Source organism: Symphalangus syndactylus, chromosome 3, assembly GCF_028878055.3.
Source record: "Symphalangus syndactylus isolate Jambi chromosome 3, NHGRI_mSymSyn1-v2.1_pri, whole genome shotgun sequence".
In the NCBI taxonomy this organism is placed as follows: Eukaryota; Metazoa; Chordata; class Mammalia; order Primates; family Hylobatidae; genus Symphalangus; species Symphalangus syndactylus.
In genome coordinates this window covers 17,449,417-17,465,383 of record NC_072425.2, presented here as the reverse complement: position 1 = coordinate 17,465,383, position 15,967 = coordinate 17,449,417, and the positions used below count along the sequence as shown (strand labels likewise).

General features: G+C 46.0%; 1 protein-coding gene across 7 annotated transcripts in view; it reads left to right on the top strand.

The window, feature by feature from the left end:
- GARNL3 (GTPase activating Rap/RanGAP domain like 3) overlaps nucleotides 1-15,967 on the top strand; it is a 169,437-nt gene that overhangs the window by 139,143 nt on the left and 14,327 nt on the right. For all 7 annotated transcript variants that reach the window (XM_055271026.2, XM_055271028.2, XM_055271022.2 and 4 more), the window contains one exon: nucleotides 4,402-4,468. In XM_055271026.2, coding sequence (XP_055127001.1) covers nucleotides 4,402-4,468 — 67 coding nt within the window. The remainder of the gene's footprint in view (nucleotides 1-4,401; nucleotides 4,469-15,967) is intronic.

Here is a 15,967-nt window from a genome sequence, read left to right as displayed (position 1 = left end):
TTTTTTTTTTAAGAGAGAGAGAGAGACAGGGTCTAGCTCTGTCCCAGGCTGGAGTGCAGTGGTGCAATCATAGTTCAATTCTCCCTTCTTGGCCTACCAAAGCACTGAAATTACAGACGTGAGCCACCATGCCCAGCCAGAACTACTTATTTTTAATCAAACTTATGAAATAAAGATTTAATGCGTATGTCCTACAACAGACCTGCCGTATCAGGATCTCTAGGAGCAAGAACCCCTCCAGGCCCCTCTCCCAAGGTGGAGACAGACACCTATATCAAGGCATAAAATAGGTCTCATTGTGATAAGTGTTAATAAAGGTCTGAATAATAAAGTGCTGTGGCATGCCTGAGGAGGAAGTGGTTAAGGGTTAAGTCCAAGCCTGTTCCTGAAACCTGGCCCTGGGGCTGAAGCCTGCCACCACCTGCCCCGCAGCCCAACTCTCTGAATATTGCCACGTCTGTCTGCCTGTCAGCACAGTGTTGGAGCCCCTTGTTAGACTTACTTGATGCCAAGTACCCCCCTGGTGTCTGTGATCACTGTGCATAGATCTTGGTCTAAAAGGCTGCCTGAACTTCCTCCATACGTGTCACCACTGCCACCCTCCCTCACCCCACCGCAAACACACACACAGGCCTTATCGCTAAACTAAAAGGCTGTCTAGTTCCACCTTTCCCACTGCAGTCAACCCTCCCATAATTATAATAATTGTGGCCACCACTGAATGGCCACCTCTGTGTACCAGGCCCTGGGTCAGAGCATGTCATAAGTGTTATGTCTTGGAGGGGCTCTTCGTTTCTCCTTGTTTTTTTTTTTTTTGGAGACAGAGTTTCGCTCTTGTACCCCAGGCTGGAGTGCAATGGCGCGATCTCGGCTCACTGCAACCTCCACCTCCCAGGTTCAAGCAATTCTCCTGCCTCAGCCTCCCAAGTAGCTGGGATTATAGGTGCCCACCACCACACCCGACTAATTTTTTTTTTTTTTTTTTGAGACAGAGTCTTGCTCTTTTGCCCAGGCCAGAGTGCAGTGGCACGATCTCGGCTCACTGCAAGCTCTGCCTCCCAGGTTCATGCCATTCTCCTGCCTCAGCCTCCCGAGTAGTTGGGACTACAGGCGCCCGCCACCGTGCCCGGCTAATTTTTTGTATTTTTAGTAGAGACAGGGGTTTCACCGTGTTAGCCAGGATGGTCTCGATCTCCTGACCTCGTGATCCGCCCACCTCGGCCTCCCAAAGTGCTGGGATTACAGGCGTGAGCCACCGCGCCCGGCCCCTTTTTTTGTATTTTTAGTAGTGACAGGGTTTTGCCATGCTGGCCAGGCTTGTCTCGAACTCCTGACTTCAGGCCCGCCTCAGCCTCCCAAAGTGCTGGGATTACAGGCATGAGCCACCATGCCTGGCCCATTTCTCCATTTTTATTGAAAAGGAAACTGAAGTCAGAAAGAAGAAGTCACTTATTTACCCCAGAACACACAGCTAGTAAGTGGCAGAGGCAGGACTTGGACCCCAGCTGGCTGACTCCAGAGACCATGTTCCCACAGCTGGTGGCGATGGCAGGTCCAGCCACAAAGCTGGTAGCACTCGGCCCCTCCCATGGAGAAGCTCACAGTCTGGCAGAGCAGACACGGTGCAGCACGAAGCCTCTAGCTGAGATAGTGAAGTAAAACTAACATGTACAAGGACATCTGAGGAGGAAGTGATTCTAAGTCAAAGTGGTGGGGCCAGGAAGGCTCCCTTCTGGGGTCAGAGGGGACTCCAGGACCATCCTTCGTGTAATATACCCATTGGTGCTGGTTCCTTATCTAAATGAAGATATCAGCCAATATTGAGCATTTACCAAGCTCCACGCCCTGTGCTAGGTGCTTAGATAAGTTACCTCCTGGAGTCCTCAAGCCAGTAGGCCTAGATACTCTTATTTTCTACCATCTTACAAATGAAGAAACTGAAGGTCTGAGAGGGGAAACAACTGGCGTGAGTGCACACGCCTCTAAAGTGATAGAGCTGGGATTTCATTTACTCACTTGTCCATCCGATGAGTTTATTCTATCCCTGCCACCTGCCAGGCCCTGATCTGGATGCTGAGGGGCCAGCAGTGAGCAGCACAGACAGGCCTTTGTGTCATGAGCCTTAGATCTCATGGGGAGGGGAGCCACAGGGAACAAACAGACAAGAGAGCACCAGAGGGTGAGGCACGCTCTGCAGAGAGCCTAAAACACAGGGCATGATAGGAGCCATGGGGATTATTTTGGATTTGACAACCCGCAGGTCTCTCCAATGCCAGTGCTGGAGCTCTTGGCCACTGGTCCTCACTGTCACTCCCTGCTGAGCTCCCGCAACTTTTGGTTGAGGCATTTGCCCCATTATACCTTGTTTTATGTACTTATGTGCTTTTCTGTTTTTTTTTCTTAAGGGGTCAACCTCACCTTAATATTTTCTGTATCCTAATGGCACTGAGTACAGTGCTAGATAATGACAGATGGGAGAGAGCTGGGGATTCCATTGGAAGGGGCACCCAAGCCCAGGCAGTGGCACTGGCTGAGGATGGCCAGTTGGTGCCTTGGCACCATAATGAGACCATTTAGAGGTGAAGGCTGTGTTCTGGTGACACCAGTGAAGAGGAGGGTCAGCCAGTGCAGGGCCAGTGGGAGGAGCACAGTGTGGACGGAAGGGCTGGGACAGAGGAGCCAGCAGGAGCCCACAACATGGTGCTCCTGCGAGGAGGTCAGGGCTTAGCCTAGAACAGCAGCAGGGGCACAAAAAAGACACCTGAGAAACTGTGTGAAGAGGCTGCTGCGGGACTTGGGTTGGAGGTGGCCCTGAGACTTTGAGAATAGTTATGCTAGCAAAAAGGAGGAGGTTTAGAAGGAAAGCTGGTTGTGTGGGAGATAAAAAGCCAATAGCCTTCACTGAATGCTCATCATTCATGAGGCCCTGTGCTAAAATCTCTGCCTTGTCTCACTGAATTCCCATTACAATCCAGCAAGGTCGGTGTTCTCATTATGCCTGCTTTATAGACAAAGACCTAAGGCCAGAGGCTAAGCCATTTGCCACACACCACAGAGGCAGTAAGTGGCCTAGACAGGGCTTGATCTCCTGTCTGTCTGCCCAGTCTGTGCCTCTCCAACCCCCCCACCCCCAACCCACTACCTCCTGCTTTTAATGTCTTGGATGTGGAATCAGCTGCATCTGAGAACAAACGACATAGTCTAGGGGCTGCAGCCCTGGGGAGAATGTGTGCCTGAGCCCGTGGATTTAGAGTTTTGAGCGCAAAGCAAAATGTGTAGCTATAGAAGTGGGGTTTTACTAAGGAGAGAAGAGCCAAGAAATTGAAGAATAATCTGAGGTGGGAGAGAGGGCAGGAGGCAGAAGATGTCACCCATCAGAGGCTGCAGAGGGCAGGATGGACAGATAATCTGAGGTGGGAGAGAGGGCAGGAGGCAAAAGATGTCACCCATCAGAGGCTGCAGAGGGCAGGATGGACAGATGAGCAGTGGCCAAAGCCTTCGGTTGGGGAGAAGGAGATCTTGGCTGAGCTCAAAGGGTGATTTTCCTGGAAGCACGGGAGACCAGGCTCTAAGGGTTGAGAATACAAATGAGGAAGTGAAAGGAGCAGGAGGCTCTTAGAGGGCTGGAGTTTTGAAAATCAAGAAGGACCAAGGACGCCATCAGGTTGAGTGCCCTCCTCTCAAATGCAGAAACTGAGGCCCAGAGAGAGGAGTTTGCCCCAGACCATGGAACTAGGTGTTCTGACACCCTTTTCATTGCACCATGCTGCCTCTCTTGACATGAAGAACAGAGAAAGAATAAAGTGTGAAGACATGCCGTGGCGATTTTAAGGTGCACAGACTTTATCTGTTGGAGGCAGAAGGATGCCTCGCTGGAGGTACGAGAGCGGTAAGGTTAAAAGAGAACCAGAACCTTAGTTCAGATGTTGGCTGTGGCGTGTACCAGCCAAGGGACTTAAGTGACTTCACCCTGAGCCTCACTTTCATCTTCTGTAAAATGATAATTATACCATAATGTCAATAATATTAGGTTGATGCAAAAGTAATTGCGGTTTTTGCCATTGGAAATAATGGCATATAAACCTGAGGCATTTCAATAGAGAGAGGAGACATATCAAACACAGAGCTTCTCAACAGCTATGAAAAGATGATGAGAAAGTCCCAGAGAAGAAAGAATGGAGAGACTTTTCTTTCTTTTTTATCTTTTCTTTTCTTTCTCACTTCCATTGTATTATAATCCCAACCCCCGATGTGCATCGTGGGTGCTGGTGGGGCAGACATGACCCTATGGCACCTGCATCACAGAGGGCCACGGCCCCTGCAAACGCTCACAACTTGAAAAAGTCTTTTCACAGGGTCAGCATCCAGCCTGCCCACTACCGTTGCCCGTTATCATTGCAGGTTAATTTTGTTGCAGCTATTGATGTGTACGAAGATGGAGAAGCTGGTTTGCTGTTGTGTTACAACTGTAAGTTAAAGATGTGCTTTTATCTTTATTTGTTTAAATGGACTGTTTTTTTTCTGGGCAATTTAAAAAGATTGTCCTTAGATTTACCCAGTGTATCATTCCTGGGTTTGTAATTGCCTTCCAGGAAGGAACTGAAAAATACCTTCCTCCCTGCGTCTCCCGCTGCGCACCAGGCCTCTTGGTGACACAGTGCAAGAACTGGCACTTGTGGTGCTATCTCCAGGATGCGCCAGTGATGACAGTGGCTTCCAGTTAGGGGGCCCTTACTGTGTGCCAGGTGCTGTGCTCGGTATGCTGTGGTCATTGTCTCACTTGATTCTCACAAGGAATGCCTGCAGCAGGCCCGGTTATTATCCCCAGTTTAGAGATGAGGCAACTGAGGCCTAGAGAGGTGAACTCGTCAAGGTCTTGTGGCTACTAAGCAGCAGGGCCAGGGTTTGCATCTGGTGCTCTGTTGACTCCAGCACCCACAATTTTAACCACTGTCACTATTCTACATTTTGCTGTTTCTCAGGTATTAATGAAATCAGCCTCAGCCAGGGTATCCAGCCTCAGTTGGGCTAGTTTGGATTAGGTGGCAGGGTAGGTCTTGGGCAGACCAAAGGTATCAAATGGGATCTTTAAGGATTTTCAGCATTTCAAAAGCTAATATTGTAATACATTTTCATAAAATGATTTTTTAAGGGTAAAAGAAAAGAAGTAAGCTATTTTCCTAGATAAAGCTGCCCAGTCTAACAAGACATAAAACATGTTTGTTTTTCAGCCTAGGATTTTATCAATTTAGAGTGGTGATGCTGGGTCAGATGTTTTGATTAATTAATATTTGATTAATAAGTATAAGAAAGCTAATTATTAGTAGAGAAGGTTGTTTTATAAACATCTTTCAAAATTCGAGATTTATGGGGAATAAATTAGGAGAAGGTGGTTGAACCTCTTCAACAATAAATTGCTCTTTGGGTACATTTTATGCACAGAACTGTGCACCCTCCTCAGAACAGCGGGTCTTTAAAGGCCCATGTGATGAGAAGGGCCCCATCAAGGCAGCAGGAACAGGCCACTCTCCCACACCCCATGGGAGGCCGCTGCCGCTCCTGCTGCCCTGCATCCCCAGGTTTATGGGGACAAGGAGGGGATGAGGCTGTGTGGTAGAAGTCACTTCTGTAAGAAATTCACCTTTCTAAAGTATGCTCTTTTTTCTGAGACATCTATGAGAATAACTTGTGGGCAGAATGTTTTAAAAACTGATTTGGATTTTTTTTATCCTTTAACCGTGTGAAAGGATGGAAGGGATTTTAGGTGGAAGAGAAGTTAGGAACAGAAAGAGCAGGTTTTTAGAGTGGGAGAATTAATCCCAAACAAAAAGAGGGCATGGAAACAAATGTGGATGCCATGGGCTCTGTGCCAGACTTGCCAGTGCTGACTGGAACAGGCCGGGCTCCTCACTCAGTAGCTGCTGCATTAGCTGTGGTTCCCACAGCCTCTGGGTCTCACGGAGCCCTTCCTTGGGAGTTCCATTTCCCATGGCTTTGCTCATCTTCCAGCTTCAGGCTCTGACTTCATCTCAGGATGGGATCGGTGTGGGTCTGTTTTCACAGGTCCACTACATCAGAAGTATCTTTACATCTCTGTATCTTTACATCCCAAGGTCAAGGCCCTGGCAACCTCAGAGGTTCCCATAGCTTCAGTCTTCCCCAAACCATGCCACTTCCTCCCGTTTCTTTGGGTCAGGAATCTGGCTTTTGTTTTCCATATTTCTTTTTCCCAAGACATTGGGAGGCATCTGGTGAACAACACCAATAAAACAGTTCTCTCCCCACGGTCATCCAGGTCACTTCTCTAACTCATTCCTGCACACACAGCACACGTGGAATTTGCCTGTTTAGTCTATGTTCTTGACTTGATCATAGATGCCTGTACAATAAAGCCCCTTTTCAACAAGGTGCTGCAGAATGATAATGCTCTCCCCAAAATTTGAAACTGATTTGTATCATTGAAGTTTTTTTCTGTATTAAAAATAAAGCAAAATTAAAAATAAATTTTATGTGGAGGAATTTTTATCTCAGATATGTTAAAGTTGAAAATATTTTATAATGGAGATTGCAACTTTCAGTTATGTGTTATTTGAAAAAAATACATATTCACATGGTAAACTTCAGGGGAAAAAAATAGTATAAATTGTTCAATATGCTACTAATGTTGGATTTTTTAAATAATTAAACTCTATTTTTATTACCAAAGTCTGTCTTTAACTGTTTAAAAAGACAAAAAGAAAACTTGGCTCTGCCCTTAGCACCCAGTAATCATTCACCTTTAATGCAAGTAATTTCAGTGCTAAGGGTGAACTCTTGTGTTTGCTGATGATGCTTTAAAGACAACCATGCCAGGAAAACTAGAAAAGCTCGCATAAGTGCCTCTTGTTTTTGATGTGATCATATTTAACCTCACTAAGTCTTCACTTCCAGATAAGTAATAGTAAGAATACAAAACCTGCTTCTTACAACTGTTGTAAGTACTAAGCAGGATGATACCTGTAAAGCCCATAACACATTGCCTGACATGACAGGATTTTATTTTCCCACTATTTATTCCAGAATCATCAGAGTATTTATTCAGAACTCAGTTTTTTAACCTTCATAGACTTTATTTTTTTTTTTTTGAGGTGGAGTTTCACTCTTGTTGCCTAGGCTGGAGTATAGTGGTGTGATCTCGGCTCATTGCAACCTCCACCTCCCGGGTTCAAGCGATTCTCCTGCCTCAGCCTCCTAAATAATAGAGAGGCGACAGGATCCACAAGGTTGAAGAGGAGCACTCTGGCTGCTATGGGACATTCACTGAAGGGGTAGGGGCAGGGAGACCAGGGAGAAGGCGACTGCATATGTCTGATGAGAGGACAGCAGTGGGACCAGAACTACAGCAGTGGAGATGCTGAGAAGGTCAGGTCCAAAATACATTTCTTTTTTTTTTTTTTTTTTCCAGATAGAGTCTAGCTCTGTAGCCCAAGCTGGAGTGCAGTGGCACAATCTCGGCTCATTGCAACCTCTGCCTCCCAAGTTCAAGCGATTCTCCTGTCTCAGCCTCCTGAGTAGCTGGGATTACAGGCACGTGGCACCACACCCGGCCAACTTTTGTATTTTTAGTTAGAGACGGGGTTTCACCATGTTGGTCAGGCTGGTCTCGAACTCCTGACCTCAGGTGATCCACCTGCCTCAGCCTCCCAAAGTGCTGGGATTACAGGCGTGAAGCACTGTGCCCACCCTGAAATGCATTTCAGATATAAGGGCCAAGCACAGTGGCTCACGCCTGTAATCCCAGCACTTTGAGAGGCTGAGACGGGCAGATCATTTGAGGTCAGGAGTTCAAAACCAGCCTAGCCAACATGGTGAAACCCCGTCTCTACTAAAAATACAAAAATCAGCCGGGAATGTTGGTGCGCACCTGTAGTCCTATCTACTGGGGTGACTGAGGCAGGAGAATCGCTTGAGCCCAGAAGGTGGAGGTTGCAGTGAGCTGAGATCTCACCACTGCACTCCAGGTTGGGTGACAGAGCAAGGCTGTCAAAACAAAACAAAACAAAAACATTTCAAATGTAAGAACAGAGATCCAGTACACATCCCTCAAATCTGCTGCTTCCCCTGCCTTCAGCTTCCCAGCAGCAAGCACCAGCCTTCCACAGCAACACGGTATCTTCGTGCAGCTTTCCTGTTTACACTACTGCTTTTTTATTAAATGGTGTTCAGTTTAAAAAAACAAACAAACAAAAAAAAAAAACAAGCTAATTTGCTGATGAATCAAATTTGGGATGTGAGAGGAAGACGAAAAAAAAGGGAAGACTCTGCAGTTTGGAGCCTGAGCAGCTGGGAGAAGGAAGAACACGGCTTCCTGAATGAGGAAAGCTCGGCCAAGAGCAAGTTTGAGGAAAAGCTCAAGAGTCCAGCCTGGACCCATCAGTGCCTTCCTGTACCCCCATGGAGATGCCCAGTGACCTGCATGTGCAAGTCCAAGGCACTCAAGAAAGAGCTGTGCCTGGAACTCTTTCATTAGCATATAAATGATGTTTAAAGTCATGAAACTAAAGAAATTACCAAGGGGAAGGGAGAGACAGAGGTACCAGCAAAGTAGACTGAGGAAGAGTGCCCGGAAAGGCAGGGATTACCAGGAGCCTGCAGGAAGGAGGGCGTCCCCACCTGTGCCCCCGCCAGAGCAGGCGAGGCCTGTCTGAGAGGGACCCTTGGACCCAGCGAGGTGGAGGTCATTTGGAAGACAAGAGCGGGCATCTCTGGAAAGCAGGGGGGACACTTGCTCACATGGGTTGTGAGGCAGTGGAAGAAGAGAAAGCAGACTGGGAGCACAGATGATTCTTCAGAGACTCGCTTTAAGGGAAAAAGAGAGAGGCGGGGTGTAATAGCTACAGGAAGGGTCTTTTTGTTTTTCTGAAGTGTGGGATAAATAGTAAGTTTGTAAGGCCATGGGGGAAGCTCCAATAGGGAAGGGAGGACTAGTGGTGTCAGGGAGAGGGGGAGAATTGCTGGAGCAAGTCCCTGCATCTGTGGAAGCCATCAGGACACAGTGGGAAGAGGAAGGATTGGCCACACCTGAGAGCATCAGAGCCATAGGCAGCCGTGGCAGTGGTGCCCAAGGTGTCCTCTCTGGAGCATTTGTTCTCTCGGGAAGTAAGGGCTCCCTTGACTGTGGTTAGCTTTTTGTCTTAACTCACTCTGTCAGATACACAACTGTAAGACACTAAGATAACTGTTTTACAAGGCACAGTGGCCACATCAAAGAAGTCCCTAAGCCCGATGGGCCAGGACATTCCAAAAAGATTCGACATGGTGGGAGAGGTACTTGTTTCTGGAGCTTCCGATGGCGCTGTCACCTCCCCTGTTCCTGCCCCGCAGCGCAGGCCTTGATCCCAAGCTCCGGCTTTCTACACCTCTCTCTCCCACGGAAGTGGGAAATATCAGGAGTTTAAAAAAAGAACTGTTAAACTGTACAGGATTCCATATGACAGGATGCCGTTGAAAGTGTGCTGCCCAGAGAGAAGGGAACAAGGAAGCAGATGGCATGAAAAGAAAAGAAGGGGAGAGCCTCCTTCAGTGAACCACAAACATCCAGAAGGCCAGACCATGGCCCAGCTCTCTGGCCCGGACCCCAGGACCCAGCTGGCACAGTGCTTGTGTCCATAAACTTTGCTGGACTGAGCCAAACCTGTGCCCTGTATCAGAGAGCCATATCAGAGGCAGATCTATCCAAGGAGACTTTTCTGTCCCCTTTCTGACATTGCTGTCCACTCTCCTTTTCAGACTTCTTTCTCTCCCAGCTTCTGTCCCATCCTCTTGCTTTCTTTCTGCCCCTCTGGCTTTCTTGTCTCAGTGCTGTGCCGTTCACAGTCTCTTCTCCAGTCACCCCTTAAACACTGGCATTCCAGAGGGCCCTGTCCTCGCCTTTCCATCTGGCGTGCTCATTCTCCCCTGCAAGCTTGATCGCCAGTGTGCTGCTGCTGACTCCCAGGTCTCTCCAGCCCAGACCCACTGCTGAAACTCTGCACCAGTGCGTCACACTCCTTACCGTACAGCCCACTTCAGCAGCTCAAGGGCACCTTGAACTCAACCTATCCACCCTGAACTCAAGATCTTTCCTCCTCACATGTGCTCCTCCTCTGATGTGCCCCACCCCAGTGCAAGGGCAGCACCCTCCACCCATCAGCCAAGCCAGAGACACAGTTGGCACAATGGACTTCTCCCTGCCTTTACTCCCCATCTCCAAGCTGTCTTCCCACACAGCTCAGATTCATTCCAAATGGCCTATCTTTTATGGACCAGTCACTCCTCACCTGGTCAGTGTACCACACACGGAATTTCTTGGACTTTGGCTCCATCTTAGAGCAACCCACCTCTCCCCTCTGCACTGCTGCTCAAGTCAGCTTCCTAAAACCCTAATGCGATCCTCTCATTTTCCCTAGCCAGGACTCCCTTCCCCAAGCCGGCCTCTGCCTCCCTCTGCCTTCCTTCACATAGGAAGTCCCTATGTGACTTCCGGAGATTCCTAGAGACAGGAGAAGGTGTGCCGTGATTCTGTGGGAAGCACAGAAGGAACTGGTGCAGGCTGTGTGTGTCATAGTGTTGGGTGACAACGGGAGCAGCTCACCAGTCTTGTTCTGAGCAAGAGGCTGAAGATCGAGGGATACATTCCCCATCTATTTACCTGCCAGCTGTGCCTTGGTTCAAGGCAAATTTTATGTAGAATATAAAATGCTATTACAGAAAAAGTGCCATAGACTTTATTCAAGATTTTCAATGTCATAGTTTTTGATTTCATAATGACAAATATATTTTAAATGTTTTTTAATCAAGTGAGTCAATAACAGTATATCATTAATGTGTTATGTATTTTGTTATCACATATAATTACATAAACAAATTTGTCAATTGAACAAAATAAAGAATCCAGAAATAGATTTACACATATTTGGTAAATTGATTTTTGACAAAGGTGCGAAGGCTATTCAATGGCAAAATAAGAGTCTTTTTTAACAAATGATACCGGAATAATTGGATAGACATATGCAAAAAAAAATTTTTTTGAGTTGGAGTTTAGCTCTTGTTGCCCAGGCTGAGGTGCGGTGGCACGATTTTGGCTCACGGAAACCTCAGCCTCCTAGGTCCAAATGATTCTTCTGCCTCAGCCTCCCAAGTAGCTGGGATTACAGGTGCATGCCACCATGCCCGGCTAACCAAAAACTTTGATCCATACCTCACATTCATTCATTCATTCATTTTTCTTCAAAGCATTCACTCATTTATTCAGAATATATAAATAAAGAAGTACAATATGTCAAGTATTGTTTTAGAGGAGGAAGACACTATCCTTGCCCATCTCCATCCCAGGATTCTTGACACATAAACAAATTGGTGCAATGTGCTATAGGAGATGTGTAGGGGAATAAGAGTACCAAGAAAGAAGCCATGAGGTTATGGGTGTTTGTGGGGATGGGGATACAAGAAGTGTTGCCTGTAGGAGATAATGGTAATATGTGTTTAGTCTACTATGTATTCTTAATCTGTATTTGTAAAACAATGGTCCACATAATGATATCTGACTTGTACAAAATATCTTTTAAGGACAATAGTAGTTTTTATGCTGGCAAATTAAAATTATGTAAGAACTCTGGGACCTCTTAAGTTTTCCTGGATCTTACTTACTTTGTAAATATTAGCTCTACATAGTGCAATATGTGTTTTATCTGAATGTTGAGACACACTAAGGAACAACACACTTGTTTTTGCACAGACTGGTGGCAACAGCTTTGGAATGTGTTTATCAAATTAAGAGACAAAAACACAAAATGCTACAGTTCAAAACTGGCTTTTTATTAGATCTGCTACTTTGCTTCAAACTTTAAACTATACCCAGATAATGCAAGAACCAGAGAAGTACCAGTTGCAGAAAACCCTCTGTGTTGATTGCCTTTTGGGAATTTTAACATTTGAATATACTTCCCAGTGTGGAAGCATGGAGTCAGGGGTGGACTCCAGAAGATAAAGGGGCCTACCTAGCTGTAACCACATTATTATGAAGAACAAAATTACAGCTGAATTAAATTTTGAAGGCTGTCCTTGAGAATATGCATAGAAACTTGTGTGTTACCTAATAGATAATTTGTGAGCCTGATGTCATTCAAAAGCCAGAGAAGAAATATTCAGGCTAAAACAAAACTTGCTACTTTCTTAGAACAAAGAGAATGTACTTCTTGTTGGGAAGCTAAATCCTAGGAAAGGGAAAACAAATACTCCATAGATTGCAAGTCCCAGAGAATTTTAAAGTGAGTAAGATCGAACCACCAGATGAACCAGGGACCTTCCTAGAGAACTGAAAAGAAGCCTCAAGTATTGCTATTGCTGTAGTGTATAGGCATCAGAGTGGGTGTTTTAGTGAGTTAGGTTGAGATCAGGTGGCCTACATGAGTTCTGGGAACCAAAACAACAACATAGGAATATAGGTTAAATGTGTAGGTGGTGCTATAACTTTGAGTGGCTGAGTTCAAGACAATTTACAGTGATTTGGTCCTAGACGTTGTTATACTGGCACCCACCCAGCCTTTTTAGAAAGATAAAATCGGCCGGGTCCGATGGCTCACACCTGTTTTCCCAGCACTTTGGGAGGCTGAGGCGGGAGGATCTCTGGAGGCCAGGAGTTCAAGACCGGCCTGAGCAATATAGTGAGACCCTGGTCTCTAAAAAAAAGAACATCAAAGCCTAAAAGTACAAAAGAGGTCTTTCAGGTTGCAGAGATAAGACATGATCTGTCACCCCCTTGGTGGAAGAGTGAATAAAAATATCGGCCACTTTGATTTTGCTGCTGTTTAGAAAGACTCCTGGCTGGGCACGATGGCTCACGCCTGTAATCCCAACACTTTGGGAGGTTGAGGTGGGCAGATCACTTGAGTCTGGCCAACATGGTGAAACCCCGTCTCTACTAAAATTACAAAAAATTAGCTGGGCATGGTGGTGCACACCTCCAATCCCAGCTACTTGTGAGACCGAGACACAAGAATCACCTGAACCCAAGAGGCGGAGACTGCAGTGAGCCAAGATCAGGCTACTGCACTCCAGCCTGGATGACAGAGTGAGACTCCGTCTCAAAAAAAAAAAAGGAGGCTGGGGGTAGTGCTTCGTGCTTGTAATCCCAGCACTTTAGGAGGCCGAGGTGGGTGGACCACCTGAGGTCAGGAGTTCGAGAGCAGCCTGACCAACATGGTAAAACCTCGCCTCTACTAAATACAAAAAATTAGCCAGGCATGGCGGCGCAAGCCTGTAATCTCAGCTACTTGGGAGGCTGAGGCAGGAGAATCACTTGAACCCAGGAGGCAGAGGTTGTGGTGAGCTGAGATTGTGCCATTGCACTCCAGCCTGGGCAACAAGAGCAAAACTCTGTCTCAAAAAAAAAAAAAAAAGGAAAGACTCCTCTCACATCAGATTTAAAAATTCATTCAAAATGGATCATAAAACTACATGAAAAACCTAAAACCTAATAAAAACTTCTACAAGAAAGCATAGAAGATATTTATGAGCTTGGATTGGGAAAAATTTCTTAGATATCGCACCAAAAGCATAATCCATAAAAGAAAAAATTAATAAATTGAACTTCATCAAAACTAAGAACTCTTCCTTGAAAAACACAAGCAAATGAAAAAGCAAGACACAGACAGAGAAAATATTTGCAAATCGCCTATCTCATACAGGACTGGTAAAGGGAAAATATAAAGAACTCTCAATAATAAGAAAATAACCCAGTTAAAAAGGGGGCAAAACACTTGGTCAGGTAGTCCATCAAAGAAGATTTATGCACGGTAAATAAGCACATGAAAAGATGTTCAATATCGTTAGCTATTAGGGCAATGCAAATCAAAACCACAATGAGGGCTGGACAAAGTGGCTTACCCCTGTAATCCCAACACTTTGGGAGGCTGAGATGGGAGGAACACTTGAGGCCAGAGTTCAAGATTAGCCTGGGCAGTATCGTGAGACTCCATCTCTACAAAAAAAAAAAAAAACTTTTTTAAAAAACTACGATGAGATACCACCACACAACTATTAAATGGCTAAACTGAAAACGATTGCTCGTAATCAGTGTTGGTAAGGATGTGAAGAAAATGGCTTTCTCATGTGTGGCTGGTGGAAATGTAAATTGGTATAATCACTTTGGAAAACAGTTCTTCAAAAAGTTAAACATTCACTCGCCATATGGCCCAGCCGTTCCACTTCTAGGAATGGATGCAAAAGAAATGAAAGCACAGGCTGGGTGCGGTGGCTCACACCTGTAATCTCAGCACTTTGAGAGGCCAAGGCAGGCAGATCACCTAAGGTTAGGAGTTCAAGACCAGCCTGGTCAACATGGTGAAACCCTGTCTCTACTGAAAATACAAAAAAAAATTAGCCAGGCACGGTGGCAGGCACCTGTAATTCTAGCTACTCGGGAGGCTGAGGCAGGAGAATTGCTTGAACCCGGGAGGCAGAGGTTTCAGTGAGCCAAGATTGTGCCACTGCACTCCAGCCTGGGTGACAGAGCAAGACTCTGTCTCGAAACAAACAAACAAAAAAGAAATGAAAGCATATGTATGTCCCCACAAAGATTTGTATCCAAATATTCATAGCAGCATTATTTGTATTAGCCCGAAACTGAAAACAACACAAATGTCCATTGTGGAGGTTTTAAAATATGTCCACAAGTTCTTTGATACTTCTTCCCTCAAGAGGTGGAGATCATTCCTCTTCCTTTGTAGGCAGGCTGGACTTAGTGATTCCTCTCTACCGAACAGAATATGGTAGAAGTGAAGGTATGCAACTTCTAAGACTAGGTCAAAAAAGGCATTGCGACTGCCTTATTGTTCCTTCTTGTGTCACTTACTCTGGAGAAGCCAGCTGCCATGTCCTGAGGACACTCAAGCAGCCCAGGGGAGAGGTCCTTGTGGTGAGGAACTAAGTCCTCTGCCAAGAACCATGTGAGTGCACCATCTTGGAAGCAGACCCAAGTCAAGCCTTCTGATGACTGTAACCTCCAATGACATCTTTTTTTGTTAGTTTGTTTGTGAGACAGAGTCTTACTCTGTCACCCAGGCTGGAGTGTAGTGGCGTGATCTTGGCTCACTGCAACCCCTGCTTCCTGGGTTCAAGCGATTCTCATGCCTCAGCCTCCCAAGTAAGCTGGCATTACAGGCACGCACCACCACGCCCAGCTAATTTTTGTATTTTTGGTAAAGACAGGGTTTCACCATGTCAGCCAGGCTGGTCTCGAACTCCTGACCTCAAGTGATCCACCTGCCTCAGCCTCCCAAAATACTGGGATTAGAGGCGTGAGCCACTGCACCCAGCCTCTTAACATTTTGGTTTTTTTTTTTGAGACCGAGTCTCGCTCACTGCAGGCTCCGCCCCCCGGGTTCACGGCATTCTCCTGCCTCAGCTTCCTGAGTAGCTGGGACTACAGGCGTGTGCTACCACTCCCAGCTAATTTTTTGTATTTTTAGTAGAGACGGGGTTTCACTGTGTTAGCCAGGATGGTCTCGATCTCCTGACCTCGTGATCTGCCCGCCTTGGCCTCCCAAAGTGCTGGGATTACAGGCGTGAGTCACCGTGCTCGGCCAGCCTCTTAACATTTTAACATCTCTGAATTTAGCATGCATCTTATAATTATAGTGGACAGCTTTCTTTCTTTCTTTCTTTTTTATGGGACATTTTAAATGATGTCTTATTACTTTTGCCAGAAAAACGGTACATCTTTTATTCAGTGACATCCTAGATTCAATGAAATATGGTAGGTTTTGAAATCTAGGTAAGAAGAACAATTTTGTAGTTGAAAATAAATTCCTAAAATTGTCCTAAAAAATGGCAGAAAACCTGATCGAGTCAGTAAGTATAGAAGATATTGGAAAGTTTTTTAAAAACTAGCCTCCACAAAAGGGTCCCAACCCTCGTGGAATTTGGGACAAGGACAATCCAACATCAC